The sequence below is a fragment of the Ambystoma mexicanum genome, chromosome 8 (assembly GCF_040938575.1).
Source record: "Ambystoma mexicanum isolate Mex_15411 chromosome 8, UKY_AmexF1_1, whole genome shotgun sequence".
NCBI lineage: Eukaryota > Metazoa > Chordata > Amphibia > Caudata > Ambystomatidae > Ambystoma > Ambystoma mexicanum.
In genome coordinates this window covers 1,219,560,453-1,219,581,768 of record NC_090929.1, presented here as the reverse complement: position 1 = coordinate 1,219,581,768, position 21,316 = coordinate 1,219,560,453, and the positions used below count along the sequence as shown (strand labels likewise).

Genomic DNA, 21,316 nt, shown 5'->3' with positions numbered 1-21,316 from the left:
GAGGGCCTACTGTTAGTGCTTCCTGGTTGGCGTTTTGCGTTGTGATCTCAGCTGCCTTGTCCGAGATCTCAGGGTCCCTCATCCGGTCGTTCTCTTCGCTGGTTGGTGCGCCATCCTCTTCCCGACAGTGTCCTGCGTGTGCGTAAGCCCAGTTATGCCTCCTAATGCATTTTCTGCAGTGTTTTGTTGAGCAGCACAAAGCCGCAGCAGCTCATCTCGACCTCATCAGTCTCATTAGGAAATTCTGGCAGTGCCCCTGTGGGCAGGTGCTGCCCCCGCGTAGCTGATGGGTTTAGCGTATTTGTGAGACAGTTCTTTTAGACCCGCTGCATGTAAGGAGTTGTGTAGCTTCCTCTTGTTTTTCTCCTTAATTATAGGGTCATTTATACTGTGCGTAATGTTCGTAATCCGTGCAGTGTTTTTCTCCAGATTATCCTGTATGGCTGGAAGAAAGCCTTCGAATGCGTCATTGCTATGACCGTTGTTTGGTTTTGGAACTGGTCATCCAAGTTTTCATATCATTTCGTGAACTGCCCCCTTTTGAATGGAACTTGATTTGGGCTCCTGACCGTTTTTGGAACGGTCAAGGTGGGGGGGGGGGTATGGGAAGAGGGTCATCTTGGATCTTGGCTATTTTTTTTGTTGTCTGTCAGCTGTCTTGATTTATGGAGCAGGCGCCGTTTCTTAGAATATTCCTTGTGTATGGATATATTTGAATCAAAGAAGGGCTGATTAGGCGAATCTGGGTCATTGTAGTTTCTAAATCGGTTTGTGTCCTGTTTTTAACTACTCTTTGACCCTTGTTGTTTTGGTTGTGGACGTTCCTTTATGGCCAACTTGGCCTAGATGGCATCTAATTGTGGTGTTTCTTTAGGCGCAGCCACGCAAGCATCTGACCCTGATGCCTGGGCAAATGACCTGACATTACTAAACTCCTAAACCGTTTTTCCCGGGATTACATCCGCACCCGTCACTCCGGGGTCGATGGCTTTCATGCTCTCCAGACATACAGTCAAAAACCTCTCCCATATACACATCCACTGGATCCAGTTCCTGCAGAACTGAAGATGCACGGGGCACCACCAGTGCTGGTTTATGATAGCCTGTTTGCCAACGACACATTCCTCTATCATATTTTAGCCCCTTCGGGTGCCAAATAGTTTGGGTGTATAGTGAACTCTATTCTGAGGGATAGTCATAGGGGCCTGAATGGGCTTCAGTGTTTGTGTCTCCTGTCTTGTAGTTCCCAGTGCATTGGTCAACTGTTTTACTACAAGGTTCTTTTACCGGGTGCCCGCCTGAGGGGCTACGCCCTACTACTGGACAAATATGAGGGGGCACCTGTACGCAGCCCTACCGGCGATTCAGCTGAGGACTACAGCTACCAGGCCTCATCCTGAGGTGCAGGGTAGGCTTCAAAATCCACTTCCAAGAGTCCAGGAGGAGGCTGGGCCCAGTGAGCCAGGCACCACGAGGCAGGCACATGGCACTCGGCTCGACAAAATGGCTGCTGCGCCAGTCAAGATGACCGCTCGTCTGATGCAGACCCCCGTTGGGGGAGCAGGTAGGAGCATGAGTGTCCAGGTGGGGCTGGTCTTCACCAGGTACGTGGCCTACCGCCCTTTCCTTCTACGTCGCAGGGCAGATGCCCCCCTGCCACTAGCCAGGCAGAGGCACACACAGGCCCCAGCAGCCACCCGCTGCTCAATCGATACAGCCTGTGAGGACAGGTGTTTTGAAAAGTTCCTCACGCTGATGAGGCCCCCCCTCAGATTGGCTCCATCCTTCAGGATGTGATCAGGGACATGCTACCTCCAGTCCCTCCGGTGGCACCCATAGTCATTCCTCCTATGGCTCCGGTCACTCAGGCCTCTGTTTCCCACACCGGGTCCTTCAATTCCAGCTCCTTTGCCTCCTACAGTTCAGGCGGTTCCACACCAGCCTCCGTCTCCACACCCTAGCCTACGGCTCCCCGCACTCCTCCACCGGTGCCAGACCAAACTGACACCCTGGTGAACACCGATGAGGAGGAGGACCCCGACACACCATAGTCAGCCACTGCATTCAATGATCGATTTGCAGGTTTGGCTGAATACTTGGTGCTTCCGCAACCCGAGGTTGAACATCCTGAGGCGGGGGTCCGGGCCGAAGTCCGGTCTACGCCCCGCGACCAGAACAAGGATTGCGATGCAGAAGGACATTGTTGCTCTTGGCCAAAAAGGGATGGCTGAAACCCCATTTAGCAGAGCCCACCAACACGCGCCTTAACGCCAAGTACACGCAGTTGGAGGGGGATGCACTCTTGTTGACGGCACACCCACTGCAACACTCCTCAGTGATTGGCAGGGCTTCCATATACTCGAAGCCTCAGTCTTCATCGGCCATCTAGTCCTTGGCTCTGCTAGGCAAGGAGAAGATCTTGGAGGCGTATGGGAAGGTCTATTCCAACGCCTCTCTGCACCTTTGTCAGGCGAATGCGGATGCCATGCTCGCAGCTGTTAACCAGAGGCTTTGGCAGGAAATGGCTGACTTCCTTCCGGAACTTCCGGTGCAGTCAGGCCTGCTTCAAGGTGGAGCTGGCAGAAGCAAAGATGGTGGCTCAAGACATCATGGAGTCCACATTGGCGCATACCGAGGCCTCAGGCTGGGCCATCTGCATTGCCACAGACATGAGAAGGACTGCTTGGCTCCAGGCTTCCAAGTTCAACCCAGACGTCCAGAAGCGCATATTGGACCTTTCATTAGAGGGTAGCAACCTTTCATTCAGCCACTGACTAGGAATTGGATAAGAACAGTTCCCAGACTGTGAAATCCTTATCCATCCTTACGAAGTCCACGCCCAAGACCTACAGTCAAACGCACCAGCCTTCCGACAAGGGTCGGTCCTCAGGCGGGTTACGGGGCCTCCAAGAACATCGGTCCAGACAGTCGGACCACTCTAAGTCAGCACTGCCGCAAACCGCACAAGGCAGGGAATAAGGGCCTCTCTCAGTCCCCCTCCTCGGTCTCAGAGGGAAAAAAGGCATGACACTCCCCTGTGGGTCCACGTGTCTCTGGTGGGGCCAGGCTTGTTTTCCACGCACACAATTTGTGCGTGAAATTCGCGGATCCCTGGATCCTATTAGTAGTGTCCATGGGGTGCCGCCTACAGTTCCTCCCTCTCCTCCCCTCCCACAGAGTGGGACAGCAACCCTGTTGGTGGAAATTCGATCGCTCGTAGTGAGCCAGTGAGTGGAAGAAGTCCCAGCCTCCCAGAGGGGTATGGGATTCTACTCCAGAATTTTCGCCATACACAACCATGCTGGCCTGGGTTATGTTGGACCTTTCACCCTGAACCTTTCCCTCACGCTTCAAAAGTTCAAGATGGTTACCCCAGAGCTTATTGCAGAGACACTGTGCAGGGTAGACTGGATGTGCTCCCTGGATCTCAAGGATGCTTACCTGCACGTCCCGATTTAGCAGCACCATTGTTCGTTCCTGCGCTTCAGGATCATGGGCTTCCATTTCCAATACAAGGTTTTACCCGTTGGCCTCAATTCAGTCCCCAGGGTCTTTACCAGGCTTATGAATGCAGTGGCAGCCCTTCTCTGGGCCCATGGTCCCCATGTCTATCCGTACCTGGATGACTGGCTCGTCAGGGCGAGATCCCCCCAAGGTGTTCCATCATACCTCCTCCAACCTGCTGCCTGCAAATTGAATTTGATCTTATTGTGTTTATTCTATATTTGTGCTTTTGAAACTGCTGCACTCTGTGTTTTTTCACTGTACATTTCCTGCTCACTAGCGACTAAGACCTCTTTCTACTTCTTTGGAGGCGGGGCTTTCCCCTCTCCTACGCCGGCACCAGCTTTAAATGTGCCATACCGACCGCTCGTGCAGCGGACAGGCGCAGCGGGCACGCCATCAGCACACCGAAGGTGCGCTTAAGGCAAGCCCATCTGTGCCCGTCCATGCCGTGAAGGGGCGGGAAGGCTTCGTCAGTAGGAGTTCTCTCCTCTCCCTGGCACCTATAAACACGATCTGGCCGGCTGGCTGGAGAAGCTGCCTGATACCTAACTGCTCTGCCCTTAATAAAACTCCCGAAGAGAAGAAGACTTCGGTGAAAGCACCCTCCTTACTCTTACTAAATACCCGCGCTCTCCTGGCTCATACTGGGGAAATTCACGATTTCATAATGAGCAAATAACCTTCGCTACTCTGCCTTACTGAAACATGGCTTGTCCCAAGCTCTGCACCGGCACTGGTTCAAGCTATTCCGTTAGAATATCGTATCATTCATCATGACCGCCCACATCAACCCCCCCCCCCCTCAGCGTGGGGGTGGGGTGGCTGTCATATTTCGGGCTGAGCATGATGTTACCATATTACCCTGCCCCCATTAGCTCAATATGGAAGCGCTGTTTTTCAGATGTGCCATCCCGCCTTCCTGTATTTGTCATTTCTTGCTGATATATCGTCTGCTGGGGCCTATAGGCCGTTTTAAGGTCTCCTTCCCGGATCTATTGGCTGACATGTGCCTACACTATACCAATCTAATAGTGTTAGGCGATTTTAATCTTAGTTATAATACTCCTAGATCGAACGAGCTTTGCTCTTTCTTTGACAGTCTACTTGATCTCGACTTTCACCAACTGACCCATGGCCCTACCCATAGTCTGGGCAATACTCTTGACTTTATTTTTCTTAAAGATTCCTTGCTGAGCCTTGATACCATGGAACCAGTGGTATGGTCTGACCATTACTTGGTAACGTGTGTATTTCAGTCCCTGAAACACCCTATTTAGATCTTTCCACCAAAAATGCTGTTGCGCACATGGCGCTTGATTCTAGAGAGCTGAGTGCCCATATTACTAACAAATGTGACTCTGTGAGGCCTCTGTCTTTGCGCGCACTGTCTCCGATTTTTCAGGAATCGGCCGTCACCTTTACCCCTCTGAAACTGGTACAAGGTCGGAGACTACCTTCTCAACCTTGGTTCTCTGAACAACTAAAAATTGCCCGTCTGAAGTTAAGACAGACCGAACGTAAATGGCTAAAGAACTACGATCCTGATCTCAGATCTTATTAAGCTTGTCTGTCCATCTATTTGGATGACATTAAAACTGCCAAAGCTACTTTTGTCTGCCAGAAGATTGAAACAGCACTCTGATAACCCAAAACTCTTTTCTGTAGTTAAATCTTTAACCTCCCCTGAAGCCCTTACTTCCAGTGTTAAACCTACCCAAGAACTGTGCGTCGATTTGTCCCTTTTCTTTATCAACAAAATAGAGGTTATTCGTACTAACATTGCTAAATCTCTAGCTGCTTCGGTCTCTGGCGCCAGCAATATTCACTCTTCCTCGTCCGCTGATCAAAGCCTCCTCTCCCGCCGATGCCATCCCTATGAAGATTATGAAGATCGCTCCTGACCTTTTGGTAGCCCTCAGTGTTAGGGAGAATTCTCATTTATGGCTAATTTCCCTCACCTAGTGAGTCCCCCAGCAGCTTTGCTTGACTTCTGGAGTTTATTTTTTTCCACTTGTTAAGAGTGAGAGCTTTTCCCCCACTCTTACCTGGGTTTTGCTATGAGTTTCTACCTGTTTTTGTGATTGTGGACTCTTAAGTACACCACTTCAATAGCCCCCTTCTTTTTGTGTCACACAGCACTTTCAGTGCGTGGCACAGGGTTGTCTTTGAGACTTCCCTCAAAGGGTAAAGTTACCATTAACTTTACTTGGTCAATCTACCACAGATCCAGTACACCCCATCTTCCATGGAGTACTGGAAAGGGTTAACTTGTATCCCTTTTTATTTGTACCTCCTAGAGCATTGTTTCGCTCTTTTGACATTTAGACTTGGCTGGTGGCAGTGGTATCTACCGTAACTTTTCTACCACGATTATGTTCGATAAACGTGGTACTGTTCTTGGCTATTATGTTAGCCTCGAACATAAACCCGCTTGACCAAATCGTCTTTCTCTTGGCTCCGGTTGAGTTTATTCGCCATTTCTTTTTGTAAAGTCCCTCTTGTGTTTTACTTTACGCGGCAAACTAGGTTTGCCTTCTTTGTTCACTGTCTTTTGGCGGGCTTCTGCCCAGAAGCACTCCTCAAGGCGCCTGGGTGTCTCAGTGGGCTGAATGTGAGGGAGGGGTGTAGTCACCCCCTGCACAGGGTTTCCTAGGAAACCCAAGTTGCACTTTGTCATGATTGGCCAGGGTAGTTGTCCGGGCTGGTGATTGACAGCCAGGCTGCGTGAATGGTTTTTTTTTGCATAAAATGCAGGTCTCTTGGGCTAGAAGTCAGTCGCCACTCGAACTACAAGGAACCGAAGAGAAGCGGAGAGAACGACGGCTGCTGCAACTATCCCGTCCTGGTGAAGCCCTCCTGCAATCCTGAGCTAGCTGCCCTTCAACGACTCGGAGAAGATCCAGTCCGGAGTAGTCTTCCCTTGAGCTTGGTGGGGATGACCAGCCCATCTTCTACAACCAGAGGATCCTCTTCCGTGGTCGAAATCGCTGCACACTGCTGTAGTGGTCCGGATAGCCACCTGAAGAGCCTCTCCTGTTTTTAAGGAGCTCACCTTTTATTCCGTGTCGCTGCTGCCGGCCTCATCCCTGTGTGGTGCAGACCCTCTTCAGACTTCCTTCTCGACGAAGCTCCAGGAATCGTGGGTCTGCGGGAAACCAACAGGAACAACTGCCAGGGCACCAGCTGCACCATTGGAACAAGGTACTGTGTTCTGTTGAGGAAACTGGGTGAATCCCTTTCTTTTCCAAGGCTTGCCCTCGTCTTCCCTCCTTCTTATAACTTTTGCTTCCGAACATTGACAATATCAAAGTACTTTTGGCTATGTTGAATCGTGAACTGTCGGCCTGTGTGATCTTCGGCAACTGGCCCCGGTGTCTTTCGACCCTGGCTCTGGTCCTTTGACTTTTGAACTCCTGTCTCTTAGTGTTTCTTGATTCTGCCTGCCTAAACAAAATATTGCCTGTGAATTTTGCCTCCAACTCCCTCTGGGTATCTCAGGTGCCAAGTATGTTTTTGCCTCGGTAGCATTTCATATCACGGATACGCGTTTGTTTAGTAGACCGAACTGTATCACCACCTGTAGTCTTAATTGTGTGTAGTGGTCCCTAAGGGCACTGCACAGGATTCTGCCTAACATTCACTTCGGCCGTCAATGATTCCTGCCAATCTGGCTTTGTCCTCCCCTGAACTGAAATCAGCTATGGTAGTGTCCTCTTTTTAGAAGCCCACTCTCGATCCCACGGTTCTTCCTTTCTGGAAACTACTAATAATCCTGCCCAGGCAGGCTTTAGACAAGGCAGAGGCACTGAGTGTGTGCTGGTGTCCGTGTAGGACGATATGTCCAGACTCGTCTACTCAGGGGGGGGGGGTTGCTTGATCTCGCAGCGGCGTTCGACACGGTCGACCACCCCATCCTGCTGGCTCACCTGGCCCAGATCGGAATTTCTGGCCAGGTTCTAGCCTGGTTCACCTCTTATCTGTCGGATCGCGCTCAAACTCTTGTTATGCCTCCTTTTCTCTCTTTACCCTGTTCCCTCACATGCGGTGTCCCTCAAGGTTCTTCTCTGTCCCTGATTTTGTTTAACATTTATATTTGGGCGTTAGTGGGCCTCATCTGCGCTCACGGGCTCCACTGTTACTCGTATGCCGACAATGCCCAAATTCCTGATCCGGCTAGATCGGGATCCGGCGATGGCGTCGGCGTGCCTTTGTGACTGTTTGAGGGCCGTGGTTGACTGGATGGACCACAACTGGCTCAAGCTTAATGGGGATAAGACTGAGGTGTTGGTGGTGGGATGTCCCCCAGGTCCCTCTCTGTGGATCACTGCCTATTGGCCTTCTACTCTGGGTCCCCTTCCTTGTCCAGTCAGTAAGGTAAAAAATCTTGGTCATTCTTTCTGACACTCTTTCTATGGCTAACCAGGTGGCGGCGGTGTGCCAGCCGGCCACTATCAATTTAAGATCTTGAAGAAGGTCTTACCTATGATACCTGAGCCCCTACGTCCTCTGGCTGTTGCAGCACTAGTCCTATCTCTCCTGGAATATTGTAACTTTGTACCTGGGCCATCCAATTGGCCTGATACAACGGTTACAACGAATACAGAACCTAGCGGCTAGGTTAGCCACGGGCACCCCTTATGGAGCTCATATTTCCCTGGTACTGCGTTAGCTTCACTGGCTGCCGGTTAATCAACGCATCTTGTTCAAGGCTATGTGCATTGTCCATAGGGTTATTCATGCCCAAGGCGCAGAGTTTCTGCAGGCAACATTTTCTCATTACCTCCCCGCACATGATCTTCGCTCCTCTTCCGCCGACCTCCTGGCTTTCCCGCGGTTCCGTCGTACCAGGATAGGCAGTGGAGCCTTCTCCATAGCTTTGGCTAATCTATGGAACGGCCAGCCCCTCGATCTGACGCAGAGGCTAATGTTCCTGGGCCTCATCTGGGATACGGCATGCGCAAGAGTTTTTCCCGCTCGGAGGACAAGATTGCAGCCATCAAGAAGGCCACTAATCATTCTCTACAGCCAGTCACCTGTATGTTAATGTTAAAGGACATTTATACTGTGCACTATCACCACAGTATTGGTCCCCTGGCGCTCTGGCGTATCTGTTATGTAAGAGGGTAGGGCGGGTTAGTGGGGTTTAGCGGGATAAAGGTAGAGTGAGCTTCAGTTCGTTTAACACTGTTCGCTGAGCATGGGTGTGGTTTACAGATTGGTAGACTCCCATGTGCTGTTGTGCGAGACTGTGTGGTTTGTTTTGTTGTAGTGAAGTGCATGCGGTTTGCTGTGCAAGAAAGTGGTTGTTTAGTGTGCGAGAGGTATACGCGGAGAGTTGAGGATTTTTAGCAAATGGGTTAGTGGGGTTACCTCGTTGTTTCGACCATCTGTGATGGGTGTCTCTGCTCCTGCTGTCTGCAGGAGCATTCTTTTGGCGATTCATTAGTCTGGTTCAGCGCGAGGCAGTGGCATGCCTCTGTGGGCCAGGGGAATGCATTGCTCTATGGTTAATATTTTTAATTCGTTTTAGAGTTCAGTGGTTAGAACCTTGGTGGCATTTTGGTGCTAAACAACCAGAACTGAAGAGATGAACATTGGGTTTGTCTATGCATGCTTATGCTAGGTAAAGCAGTTTTAAGTTGCTTTCTAAATGTTATTTTTATTCATTTCTTCCGTCTTGAGTGATCCAACCTCATGTTTCATGAGCTTAAAGCTTTGAGTGTAAAGTAACATTTTACCCCAGCTCTCATATGCGGTTTTGGGTGTCAAAAGGGTCTTCTCATCGAAGCGAAACGCTCCCATGATCAGAACAAACCTATTGGGTATAAATGTGTCTTCCTCTCAGTATGTTTGGTGCACTTTGCAGAAAGCCTTACATTTCATACAAGTCTAAGTAGGCACCCATTGCAGTTTCCCAAAAGCTTTAGATGTAAGATATCCAAGGTAGGCTCTATAGTCTCCAGGATGTGACACTTTTGGCAGTGGAGTTTTGCAGTTAATTTGGAAGGCCTAGATAGAAGGAATAGTAAATGTGAAGGTGTAATAATACAAAAACAATGACAATTAAAAACTGGTGTCAAAAGAATAGGTATAGATATTGTCACAGTTGGCTGAAGCATGAGCCGATAACTTAATTAATCTGAGCGGGTAAGCAAACATTGAGAAGTGCTAGATATGCCCAGATTATTTCTGGCTGAGGACAGGAACCCAGTGTTGCAAGTCAGGAATGTGGGGAGGGTAGAGGGAGTGTTAGGAATATGTTTCTAGGGCCACAAGGAAGATTTTCTATTTTGGAACCATTACATTTTCTTTAAGTCATCCAGTCAGACTGATGTAATTTCCAGATAAATTAATCTAAGTGCAATGGCCAAGCCAAGATGAATTGGCAGCAGTGTCAAATTCTTCAGATAAGTTGAATACCTACATTTACACCTTACTGCCATGCTCCAATCTCTTTACACCCACCATTCCTACAGCTATCAATTCTGTACATACAGCCTGTCAACTTTCTTCGTAAAATCAAAATCATGTCTGTGGTGTCCATATGTTACGCATGTTGACGGATCACTAAAGAATCCAATAGCCAGACTGTCATTTCTTGAAAGCTATCAGCCAAAGTGACGAAGATTGGTTGGCTCATCTTTTCTTTAACAATGGGAGTACCAGTGTATTTATCAATTGCAAATATATAATGAGCCTAGACGTAGTGATTGGTTGATAAACTTTCAATGGATAGGCTAGTAGAGGTAGAATATTTTGTGCTCAACCCAGGTCTTGGGGTGATCCTGCCAGTTTGGCTGATTATGATTAAATTAAGGAAACACAAATAGCTGGAAGGCTTGGATTTAAACTTGAAAAGCTTCTTTGGGTAGAGTTTTGAATCCCAATAAGCAATGCGTGCTTAGTCATCTGGAGTAGCACTCAAACATTGCTGAAATCACATTTCATTTCTCAATGGAAAAATTGAACTCTTACTAGAACTAGGCAGATGGACAATACCTTGGTCCAGACGTTTTGTTGATTTTAATTTGTCCAGGCTGCTGAAGAGTTCTTTATCCGTGTTAGTAGAAGGAAAATTATTCCAGCTACATCAACGATATTGTCATTTGAGACGTTACAAATTGCAGGGATGCAACACCTGGAGATGATATAAGTAGTAGCCCCGAATTAACTATGATCTTTGATCAAATCACGGGTCCAGCTAGTGAGGTTATCCATCACGAACTGCATGTTTGTGGGCAAGGAAACCCAGATTACACCCTTAATTCCCAAACCCATGCGGTGGCCTCAAAGAGAACGATGAGAAAATCCACCCTAAACTCGGTCATTGTTTTACATCTTTGAGAGTAAGCAATGCTTCACCTATGGTTCATGCTGTGAGCGGGAGTGCAGGTACAGCCCGCGCCTGGTGTGCAAATCCGGGTAAGGATTCTAGGCCGTAGTTGAAAGAAAATCTTATTGCGGACAATAAAAGCACTTAAGGTAAACTCTAACACTTCATGCAGCGCTGGCACAGCGCAATGGAACTAGCAGGCTAATGGGAAAACTTCAGCTCCAGCTCTGACCTGCTGATTCCAACATGGTGGACTGAGTATGTATAACTTCAGCTGTGGGGGCCAGTGCAGGGGCAGATTCTCATTTGCCCAAAACCCACAGCACCTGCAGTAGTTAAGCCAGACAATGGGACAAACCAAGAGAGACTAACTCGTGTTAGTCAAGTCGAGAAGGCCAATTTTTAAGAGTGTGGCAGGAGGGGAACATTTAAAAGGATGCACCTGTGGTGGCCACAAGACACTGGGAAAGGGAGTTACCTAGGCCAGTGATACCAAATCATAGGAGAGGTCAGGGTTAGAGAATAGTCTAGCTGAAGAGCCCTTCTGACACCTTCCCAGGAACTGGTAGGTGGCCACCACCAAAGTTCCCTAATGCATTGAGCACTAGGTGGGTGCTCTGATCGAGACACTTGCAAGGCGACCAGCCCAAATAGTCTTGCAAACGCTTTCAAACTGAGCTAGTGTGGCGGAAGTCATAACTTGTGAAGAATCAGCTATTCATCCCTTCTCCCCAAGGGGGAGCCTCCCCCTGGGAGGCTAGGGAGGTGAACCCACTGCACAAGAAAATCCCTATGGGTAGAGGCATGTAGGAACTCACTGGGAGAGACTCCCCTTTTGGGACAAGGACTTTCGTTCATTCGAGGCACTCCCTAGACCACCTACCACCGCTGCATATATGGGACTGTCTGCTATAAGTAACAATGCTTCTTTATATTTTGTTGAAGGCAATGCTACAAGAGACAAATATGAAGATGTCTCTTTAAAGACGGATGTCCATGCAACTGGGACAAGTCTGAGAAGGAAAAGGGGAGAGTGTTGTACGCAGGGGGGGAAGCCCCCTGACATCACACCTAACTGTATGTAGAGCAGAGACAGGCTGAGGAGTGAAGAACGCAAGTGTGGAAACCTGGAAGCATGTCGTATGCAACAGCAAAGAAATCGTTGTGAAGAAGAGTTGAACCCTGTTCCTGGTGGTGGCATGACCACATCTGCAGCGTGGTGGGCAGTATGCTGGAATGACAAATCGCCACCGTTGCTGGAAGCGTGAACAGCTTCCTATCGCCAGTATCGTTGTACGGCAGTAAACCAACAAGAAGCAGAGAACCGATGCCAGCAAGAGTGAGGATCGGGAAGCCAGATACAGAAGAGCTGAACCCCGCAACCTTCCCCTGCATACAGAGAAGTTCCGGGGGAACGAAGAGATGCGAGCGGCTGCTGGGTCATCATTATATGAAGAAACTAGTCTCAGTACTAAGGATGCAACATTAAGCCGAATACTGTATTGGGAATGGTGAAAACCCAAGAAAGCAAGTAACGAGTAACCCATTCGAGGAAGACAATTATTAAATGAAGTAAGAAACCATTCCCAGTCCTGAGGATGAGCTGTTACTCGAAATGTCAGTTAAAAAGAGATATAACCTTCTCGACTGGTGAAAATAAGGCGCAAACAAGTCCCCTGGGACGAAAGGAAGATGCCCTATGTCTTCAGATTTCAAGACTGGTGAAAACCCAACGTAGTCACGTAATGACAGTAAATAAGATTGTCAAGAGGAGACCTCAGAAAGAGAATCCATGATAAGGAACACCTAATAAAGATTGAGACAAACCCAAATTAGAAAATCCTAAATTAAGAGTGTGAAGTGTCGGAGAGTTTAGACAAGTGTGAGAACATTTGAAGGAAAGATAGTTTAAGTATGATACCACCAAAAGCACAAAACGTCAGAGCATTTTAGAAGAGCTACAAGAGTTGGACTATCCAACAAGTTCACGTTAAGAAATCTCTGTGCCACGGAGAAACTTGTATATAAGGTCACCATCATAAGAGAGGAGACCAGAGGAAGAAAGACATTCTCTTGCCTATTTAATTTGGTGATGTATAGTGGTAGGATCATTTAGAGTTTGTTTGTACTGAGGACGTTTTTACTTTGGTCTTCCTGATAACTGACTAGCACGTTTTAGTTCCTTTTTAGATGGGTAGGGTAGTGTCCCTACCAATAGGGGAAAGATGGGCTTTATTTCTATAATTTCATTAAAGATAAATCTGAATGTCCTCAATGTGTCTGACTCCTTCTTCCGTCCTGCCACAACCTGTAAATACTTTGTGGTGGGATAGAAAACCGAACAACTTTTTTAACTGAGAAACCTCTATGCCAAGAGGGGTTCCTGCACAGGCCTTGACCAGGTAGCTCTGAAGACGTCACCTTACCCTGGACCACGACCCAGAACCGGACCATGACAGAAGCTCTAACCAAGACAAGGACCACAGCCAAGAGACCTAAAGTCAAGACTAGGACGACTTAAACGGCAAAGCGTGCTGTTGCACAGTAAATACAAATGACGGAGTTGAGTGTCTTTTGTCCCACTGTACTCGGCTGGTGTAATTATTTGATAATTGGAGTAGGGATGGGACCATGGACCTCTGATAATTTAGCTTAGTCCCTTTAGCTGCACTTTGTCAGCCTTGCTTAATCTTAATATTTTGATTATAGATGTTGCCTTTTGAGCTAAAGGCATTTGCTGTGAGCCATCCCCAACCCAACCCTGGTGTCTACTGAAGAAAAGGTATTGAAACCTATTGTGTGTGTGTGTTCTTTGTATGCGCCTGTGACACTATATAAGCAACAATATTGCCAGTGAATTTGATGACCAATACTTTTCTGCTTGTGACCAATTGCACTTGTATCTTTCAAATTTAATTTACCATTTTATTTGCTTGTAGGTAGAGTCCCAGAATTATTTTCCTGGAAGACCGTGCTTGGAATCTATGGATAGCATTGAAGGTGAGAGGAAGAATTTTAGATCCTGAAAATAAAATATTTCAGTATTAAGTTAGACGTTTAACTATTCTCTTCCCCACGTTAAACGTAATGTTTCACTTAATATGTAATTGTGGCTGCCTGGGTAACAGCAAGCTGGAGCTTGGATAGTGCTAGGTTTTAGTAATATTTAGATGTCCTTTTTTTTATTTCTGCTTCTATAGCGCTTATCGCCAAATCACTGAAAAGTTGATAACTGTTGTAAGGGTGCAGAAGGAGAAGACGGACACCCAGGTGGCATGGTGATTTCAATACATTTATTTGAAATGAAAGCAAACCATTAAGCTACCTCTTCCTATATCTGAGGGTTTTCGCTGCCTCAACTAAAATGCTAAGGTCTGTCAGGATGTCTTATTAACTGAAGAGTCCACCCTCCTGTGTCAGAATGTCCCCATCACTGGCCCATACACTTGTAACTAAACTGTTGTACCAAGGTGCTTGGTCTAGGAGAATGACTTCCGCCTCCGAGACTAGGTGGTGCCATTCTGGTTTAAAGTTCTCCAACAGGGGGAATGGCTCCCTTCTCCAGCATGGGGGGGAGGGGTCTTATATTGATTGACATGCTCATGAATATTCCCAGTCAGGTTGGGAATCCCCAGTAATATTAAAGCAGTTTAGCTATACAGCTAAAAACTGTAGTCTTTTTCTATAGCCTATTGGCCTCCACCCTCACCACTCGCAGCCCTGTTGCCCAAGCATGCTGCATCCAGGCTGTGCTTTGGCCAGCATCAGGGCCAATAAAAAACCTCAATGGAAACCAAAATGCGAGTCTGCTTCGCCAAGGCCGTGAGCAAAGACCGGATACCCTCTCTGCTGCTCGCCGCAAATGCCACAGGGCACTATGGTCCCTGTGCACCAGCACACCATACAATCCAAATGTAAGCCCTCCATGTACGCTTGTACTGCAGGCACTTATATCCACATCCGGTGGGGGGTGGACTTTCACATCTTCACTGTCCATCTTCACTGTCCATCCCATCACCCACTACTATTCCCTACCCGTTTCCTCCCCACGCAATCGCGACGACCCATGCCTCAACGCAACCCTGCAAAGGTCTCTTGAGCAAAAACACAGGCCAAAGGAAGCCACCAGCATCCGGCAATGTTGCCACCTTCACACGCTACCAGCCCTCACCCACTCAACTCTCCAATGCAAGACTGCAAGCTAACAGCACCTCAGTGGCAACCTCCCTCAACACCCGCCTAGATGCGATCACCAATTTACGCCCAATACTATACCAACCATAGTTGCAGTGAACCCCCCCCCCCAACAACCCCCCCTCCACTCCTTGTGCCGACGGCACACCATGCCCCCACTCCTCTCGGAAGCAATTCCGGACCGAGTGGGTAAGAAGCTGGATGCGACTGGGAAGCTCATTATCAGAACGGTGGTGACTATGATGAAGCCCTCCCAGGCTCTCTAGCCATTCTCTCGAGGTATGACTGGGAGTTATGGTACATGAGACTCTGCAGGCCATAAAAATGGACACTGAGGCGGCAAGTTCTTTGGGCACTCAATCAGCCCTTCTTTTCGCTCCTCTAGAGGGAGAGTCTTGAGTTCCTCTAAGGGATTCACCTCCAATATCACTGGCCCTCCTGTTCAACCACCCAGGAGGCTTATAAGGGATGCTTCCAGGCATGGAAGTGGCATCCAGCGTTGCTGCAAACCATCCAGGACGCAGATGCCAAAGTAGTCCTGAACCAGCCCCATGCCCGCGCTCCCACTTCTGCACCCCAGTGAGAGGTTGGTTATCTAAATTTGTAGATCAGTGGCGCAAGATCTCCACAGAAAATAGATTCTAAATTTCCTTCAGCAAGGGCACACTCTGGAATTCCAGAACAAATGCCCTCACTTTCCTCCCATCCCACAACATGAACAGCATGTGGCCCAGATGCTAAAGGAGGTTCAAGCCATGCTAAGCAAAGGAGCAATATAACTAGTCCCTCAGCACTTCCGGGGCTCTGACGTACTCCAGATACTTTCTGGTACGGAAGAAGTCTGAAGGGTGGAGACTTGCAGTGCCTCAACAGGTTTCTCAAATCCCAAAAGTTCAGGATGGTCACATTGCAGCATGTGCTCAACCAACTGGAGGAAGCTGACTAGCATCCCTAGACTTGGAGGATGCTTACTGCCACATCCCCATTCACTGCAAAATACTGGACATTCTTGTGGGTTCCTTTTACCAGTTTAAGGCCCTGTCATTTGGCCTAAAGACGGCCCCAAGGGTGTTCACCAAATGCTTGGCCACGTTGGTGGTGCATCTGCGCCTGAAAGGAATCCACGTTTATCCTTACCTGGACGATTGGCGGATATGATCCTGCTCTCCTAAGCGGGCAATCTGGCACACTGTGCAGACCATCTGAACGCTGACTTCTGTGGGATTTGCGATTAAACTATCAGAAGTCCTGCAAAGTGCAATCTCGGAACGCTCTATTCCTGGGTACCTGCCTCGACACTCGTGTCTGGCACCTCCATCAGAGGAGAGGGTCCACCCTGGGCAACAGTCGGGTCCATCAAGTCCTTGCAAGGGATGACGTTGTCCTGCATTCATCTAACTCCCTTTTGCAGATGCGACCCCATACGAGTTTTGGATGCCAGATGGCAGCAAGTCACGGGCGCATGGAATTGCAAGATCGCCTTCAATCAGGCATTTGCTCAGGCCCTGCAGTGGTGGTCAGTTTGCCTGCATCACTCGCAGGGCGCTCATTTACAGATCCCCTGCATATGAGGCGACCGTCCTGACCAGCGCTTCTCTGGAGGGTTGGGGATCCCACACAGGACCTTCTCACACCAGAGGCCTCTAGCTCCCGGAAGAGGGGTTGCACACCAAAGTCCTGGAACTGCAGATAGTTTTCTGGGCAGTAGTCTTTTCAGTCTCGGCTCAAGGGGGGTGCAGGTCTTCAGACAACACCACCACCATGCTTTACATCAGGAAAAAGGGCAGGATGTGCTCCCCAGTTCTCTCTGGAGGTGCAGAACCTGTGGCACTGTGCTATTGCTCAACAAATGTTTCACGTCCCATTTCACCTGGCAGGTGTTCGGAACACCACTGCAGACTCTCAGCAGGGAGCTGCAGTCCTGCCACGAATCGGAACTCCAACAAGCGCAAGTGTCCAGTCTCATCGGTAAGTGGGGTTTCCCTCAAATTGACATCTTTGCGACAGCTACCAACACCAAGTGTCAGAGGTTTTCCAGCAGGTATCCTGTGTTGTGCAAATCTTCTACCACCATTTTGAATTCTATTGTGCCAAATGCTATGCCACTTGTGTCCACCACCCCTGAAAATGAGCCCCCCAGTGTAAAATCTGTGATGGGCACCGCCCACAACACGCTCGATGCACCTAGCCCCTCCATACCACCATCTCTCATCATGAGCTCCCCCACAGCCACTACTGAACCCCACCTGAAATGCGCCATGATTAACGCTAGATCCATCAATGCCCATGCCCTAGACATCCACGACCTCTTAACCTCCCAAGACCTAGATCTACTTGTGATCTCAGAAACTTGGCTACATGAGTCCTCTGGCCCTGCGCTCACTCGCCCTACCTCCTGGCTATTCCATCACTAGACAAGACCGCCTCTCCAAAGGTGGAGGTGTAGCAATTATCGCCAGAGACTACCTCTCTGTCAGAAAGGTAGAGAAATCCCTGAACAGCAGCGACTATCTCTAAGTCAAAATAACCCTCTCCCCCCACTGCACAATTACTGTGCACACCGTATACCGCCCACCAGGCCCAACAGGAGACTCTCAAGCCTCTCTCATCCACCTCCTCTCGGACAACCTCAAAAAACAGTCTAAAGCCATTCTCCTGGGGGATGTCAACCTAGGGCTCCGGGATAGTAAGGACGTAGCAGCAAAATCCCTCGACTCTGCCCTCAAGGCGCTAGGGTACAAGAACACCATACTTAGCCCAATTCACACCCAAGGCAGAACGCTGGACTGGATAGCACAGCACAACTGTCCACTCATCACTGGAAACACTCCTACCCCATGGTCTCACCACCACATTATCACCTTCAGCATCCTCACCGCTAGTTCCCCAGCTACCCCTTCACCCCAACCACTCCCTCCCTGCCTCGCCAGAAGCTCCCGCCAACTCACTAAGGAGAGATTATTGCCCTTCCTCCAAGGCCCAGCCTTCAGACCACCTTTCTCTTCAGACCCTGAAACACTCGCATCAACCTATGATACTGCCATCAAAGCAGCCATCAACACCATTGCCCCACTCAAACCTCGAAAATCCAAACCCACTGCACATTCCAATTCTTGGTTCACGCCGGACCTCCTCTCACTCCGCAACGAGAAAAAAGCCACACTCGCACAGTGGCAAAAGTCCCACTCCGAAAAAGATAAGACGATCTTCAAAGCCCTTTCCACCAAATACAAAAAGGCAATCACCCAAGCCAAAGCCAAATCCTTTGAATCCAGAATCTCGGAAGCCCAATCCAGTACTAAAGAAATATTCGCCATTTTCAGAGAACTCGAAACACCCACTCCCGCCCCCCAGAACTGGTGTGACGAAATACAGAAGGCCATGCAATCCAAAATTAGCCTCCTCAAAAACAAAATACTAGCCACTAAACAAGCCCTACCGAACAAGCACATCCCAGTCCCACCGCCTGCCCCTGATCTCCCCCCCCCCTCCCCTCCCCCTTACCCCTCTCCTTCAAACCCATTCAGGAAAAAGACATCATCAACATAATGAGGAACATTAAACCCTCTAACTGCAAAGGTGATGCTTGCCCAGCCTCCATTATCAAAGACTGCGCAGAACCGCTAGCTCCCTTCCTAACAGCCTTTGTAAATGCCTCCTTTACCACAGGTATAGTCCCTGCCTCCCTCAAGGAAGCCTGGGTCCGCCCTCTTCTAAAGAAGCCAACGCTCGATCCCACCTCCCCCAATAACTACAGACCCATCACCACTGTCCCTTTCCTCCTCAAAATATTGGACAAAGCAGCCTACCTGCAGGTTCAACACTTCATTGAAGAGAACAAACTCCTTGGTCTCCGCCAATCTGGCTTCCGCCCCAGACACGGAACAGAAACAGCCCTACTTGACTTGAAAAACCAGATGGACGATGTGAGAGACTTGGGCAAACCTGCACTTCTCCTACTCCTCTCAGCGGCCTTCGACCTTGTGGATCATGGCGTCCTATGCCACCACCTCTCCACCACGGCCAAATTCTCCCCTGAAGCCACAGCGTGGATCACCACCTCCTTACAAGGCAGAACCATGCAAGTATTCTGTGACTTAGCCGCAGCATCACCAACCACTATACTCTGTGGGGTGCCCCAAGGCTCCTGTCTCTCCCCCACGCTATACAACATTTTTACACGCCCCCTCTTCCTCATCCTCGACGCCATGGGCATCTCATACACCAACTACGCCGACGACACACAAATCCTCATCACTCTCACAGGTAACTACAACACTGACTCCCTGGCCCTCAACAACCTTTACAATACCATCCAAGCCTGGATGGCAGACAACGGTCTATGCCTCCACTCTGACAAGACGGAACTCCTCCTGGTAGGCTCTCCCGACACCCTAAAGAATCTAGATGCCCAATTCAGTCACTTCACCATTGATTCCATTAACATCCCAGTCTCCGACTGTCAAAACCCTGGGAGTTTATCTGGATTCTAGCCTATCTATGGACAGGCAAATCAATGCAATTGCCTCTGCAGCGGCATATCATGCCAAACTTATCAATGCAGTCAGACCCTTTCCCTCTAAAAAGAACTGCACTAACATAGCCAGAGCCATCACCGGCTCTAGGCTAGACTACTGTAACATACTCTTTCTAGGAACCTCTAAAAAAAAAAAAAAACCTAGAGAGACTACAAGTAATACAGAACAACGCGCTCCGGGCAGCCCAAGGTATTGCAAAAAGAGAACACATCTCTGAGGCCAGAAAACTAGCCCACTGGCTCCCAATAAAAGAAAGGATATTATTCAAAGCCCTGACATTGACCCACAAGTGCATCCACCTCACTGCGCCTGCATACCTCTCACAAAGGATACACCCTGTCTCCACCACCAGGCCAACCAGATCACCCTACACCAACATGCTCTCAGTGCCTCTAGTAAAAAAAGTAAAAGCGGGCGGATCCAGCTTCCCTTACCTTGCGCCCTCGCACTGGAATGCCCTACCACACACTATCCGTGGAGAGGCCTCCCTCACCACCTTCCGCAAAACGCTGAAGACTACCCTGTTCACATAAGGCTAGACATACTAGCACGATTACCCCATGTATATTGTATCATATGATCAAAAGCAATATTTGTAACAGTATGTCATCCTGCAACATTTACAATGTGTCAACAACCGCTATCTTACCTGTACCATGTAACTAAGTCATTGCAAGTAAAAGCGCCTCAATGCCCCTGGGCTGCTTGTGCGCTATATAAATGTAAATAAATAAAATAAATAAATAAATCCTCAACCAAGGAGTATGGGCGACGCCTTCTCATTCCATTGGGAGGGCCTCTTCATGTATGCTTTCTTGCTGATTCCTCTATTGCTACAAGTGATCAACACTCTGACATTGCAACTGCTGAATGATCCTCATTGCACTCCGTGGCCCAGGCAGATCTGCTACTTGGACCTTCTCCATCTGTCGGTGGTTTTGGTTATCCACTACCGGTGACTGCCCTCAAGCTTCTTCCATACCTGATCTCACTAGCCAAGGCTGGCATTGCTCATGCATCCATCAAGGGCCACCTGGCCGCCATATCCCGTTACAACTGGCTTCCAGGCAAGCTCTTCCTATGGTCACACTGGCTTGTTAAGAAGTTCCTCAAGGGCCTCTTCAAAACATTTCCTCAGGTGAATGCTCTTGCCCCTGCGTGGGAGCTAAATTTGGTACTGTCGAAACTGATGGGGCCGCCGTTAAGCTTCGAGACCTGATGCATAGGTTCAGTCTTGGATGACTGCCTTCTTGATGGCACTCACTTCGGCAAGGCTGGTGGGGGAGATGAAGGCTCTGTCCTGTAGGCCTCTTTATTTGTCATTCCTCTCAGCCAAGGTTGTTTCTTGCGAACACCTCCTTCCTTCATGCCATAGGTCCTGTTGGACTTTCATCTAAAGGAGCCTTTGGTTCTGCCAGATTTCTCTGCAAACCCCCCTTCACCTCCTGAAAGGTAATTTAATTTGCTGGACATTGCACGTGCCTTATTTATTTCTTTATTCACATTTGTAGAGCGCGCAGCAGCCCGTGGGCATCGTGGCGCTTGTTACAAGAGATTTGTTCTTAGTTACATAGAGGAAAAAACAGAAGGAGATGCAGTAATACATGCATGGTTACAAACAATAGAGTAGAAGCAGTCAGGAAAGGAGGCATAGAAGGCACTGGGTTAGTTAAAAAGGGTGGTTTTTAAGGTTTTTCTTAAGACTGCAAGGCAAGGTTCCGCTCTAAGGGAGTTGGGAGAGCAT

At 48.8% G+C, this 21,316-nt stretch overlaps 1 protein-coding gene across 3 annotated transcripts in view; it reads left to right on the top strand.

The window, feature by feature from the left end:
- KIF20B (kinesin family member 20B) overlaps positions 1 to 21,316 on the top strand; it is a 2,369,321-nt gene that overhangs the window by 566,685 nt on the left and 1,781,320 nt on the right. For all 3 annotated transcript variants that reach the window (XM_069611316.1, XM_069611317.1, XM_069611318.1), the window contains exon 7: positions 13,780 to 13,840. In XM_069611316.1, the coding sequence (XP_069467417.1) occupies positions 13,780 to 13,840 (61 nt within the window). The remainder of the gene's footprint in view (positions 1 to 13,779; positions 13,841 to 21,316) is intronic.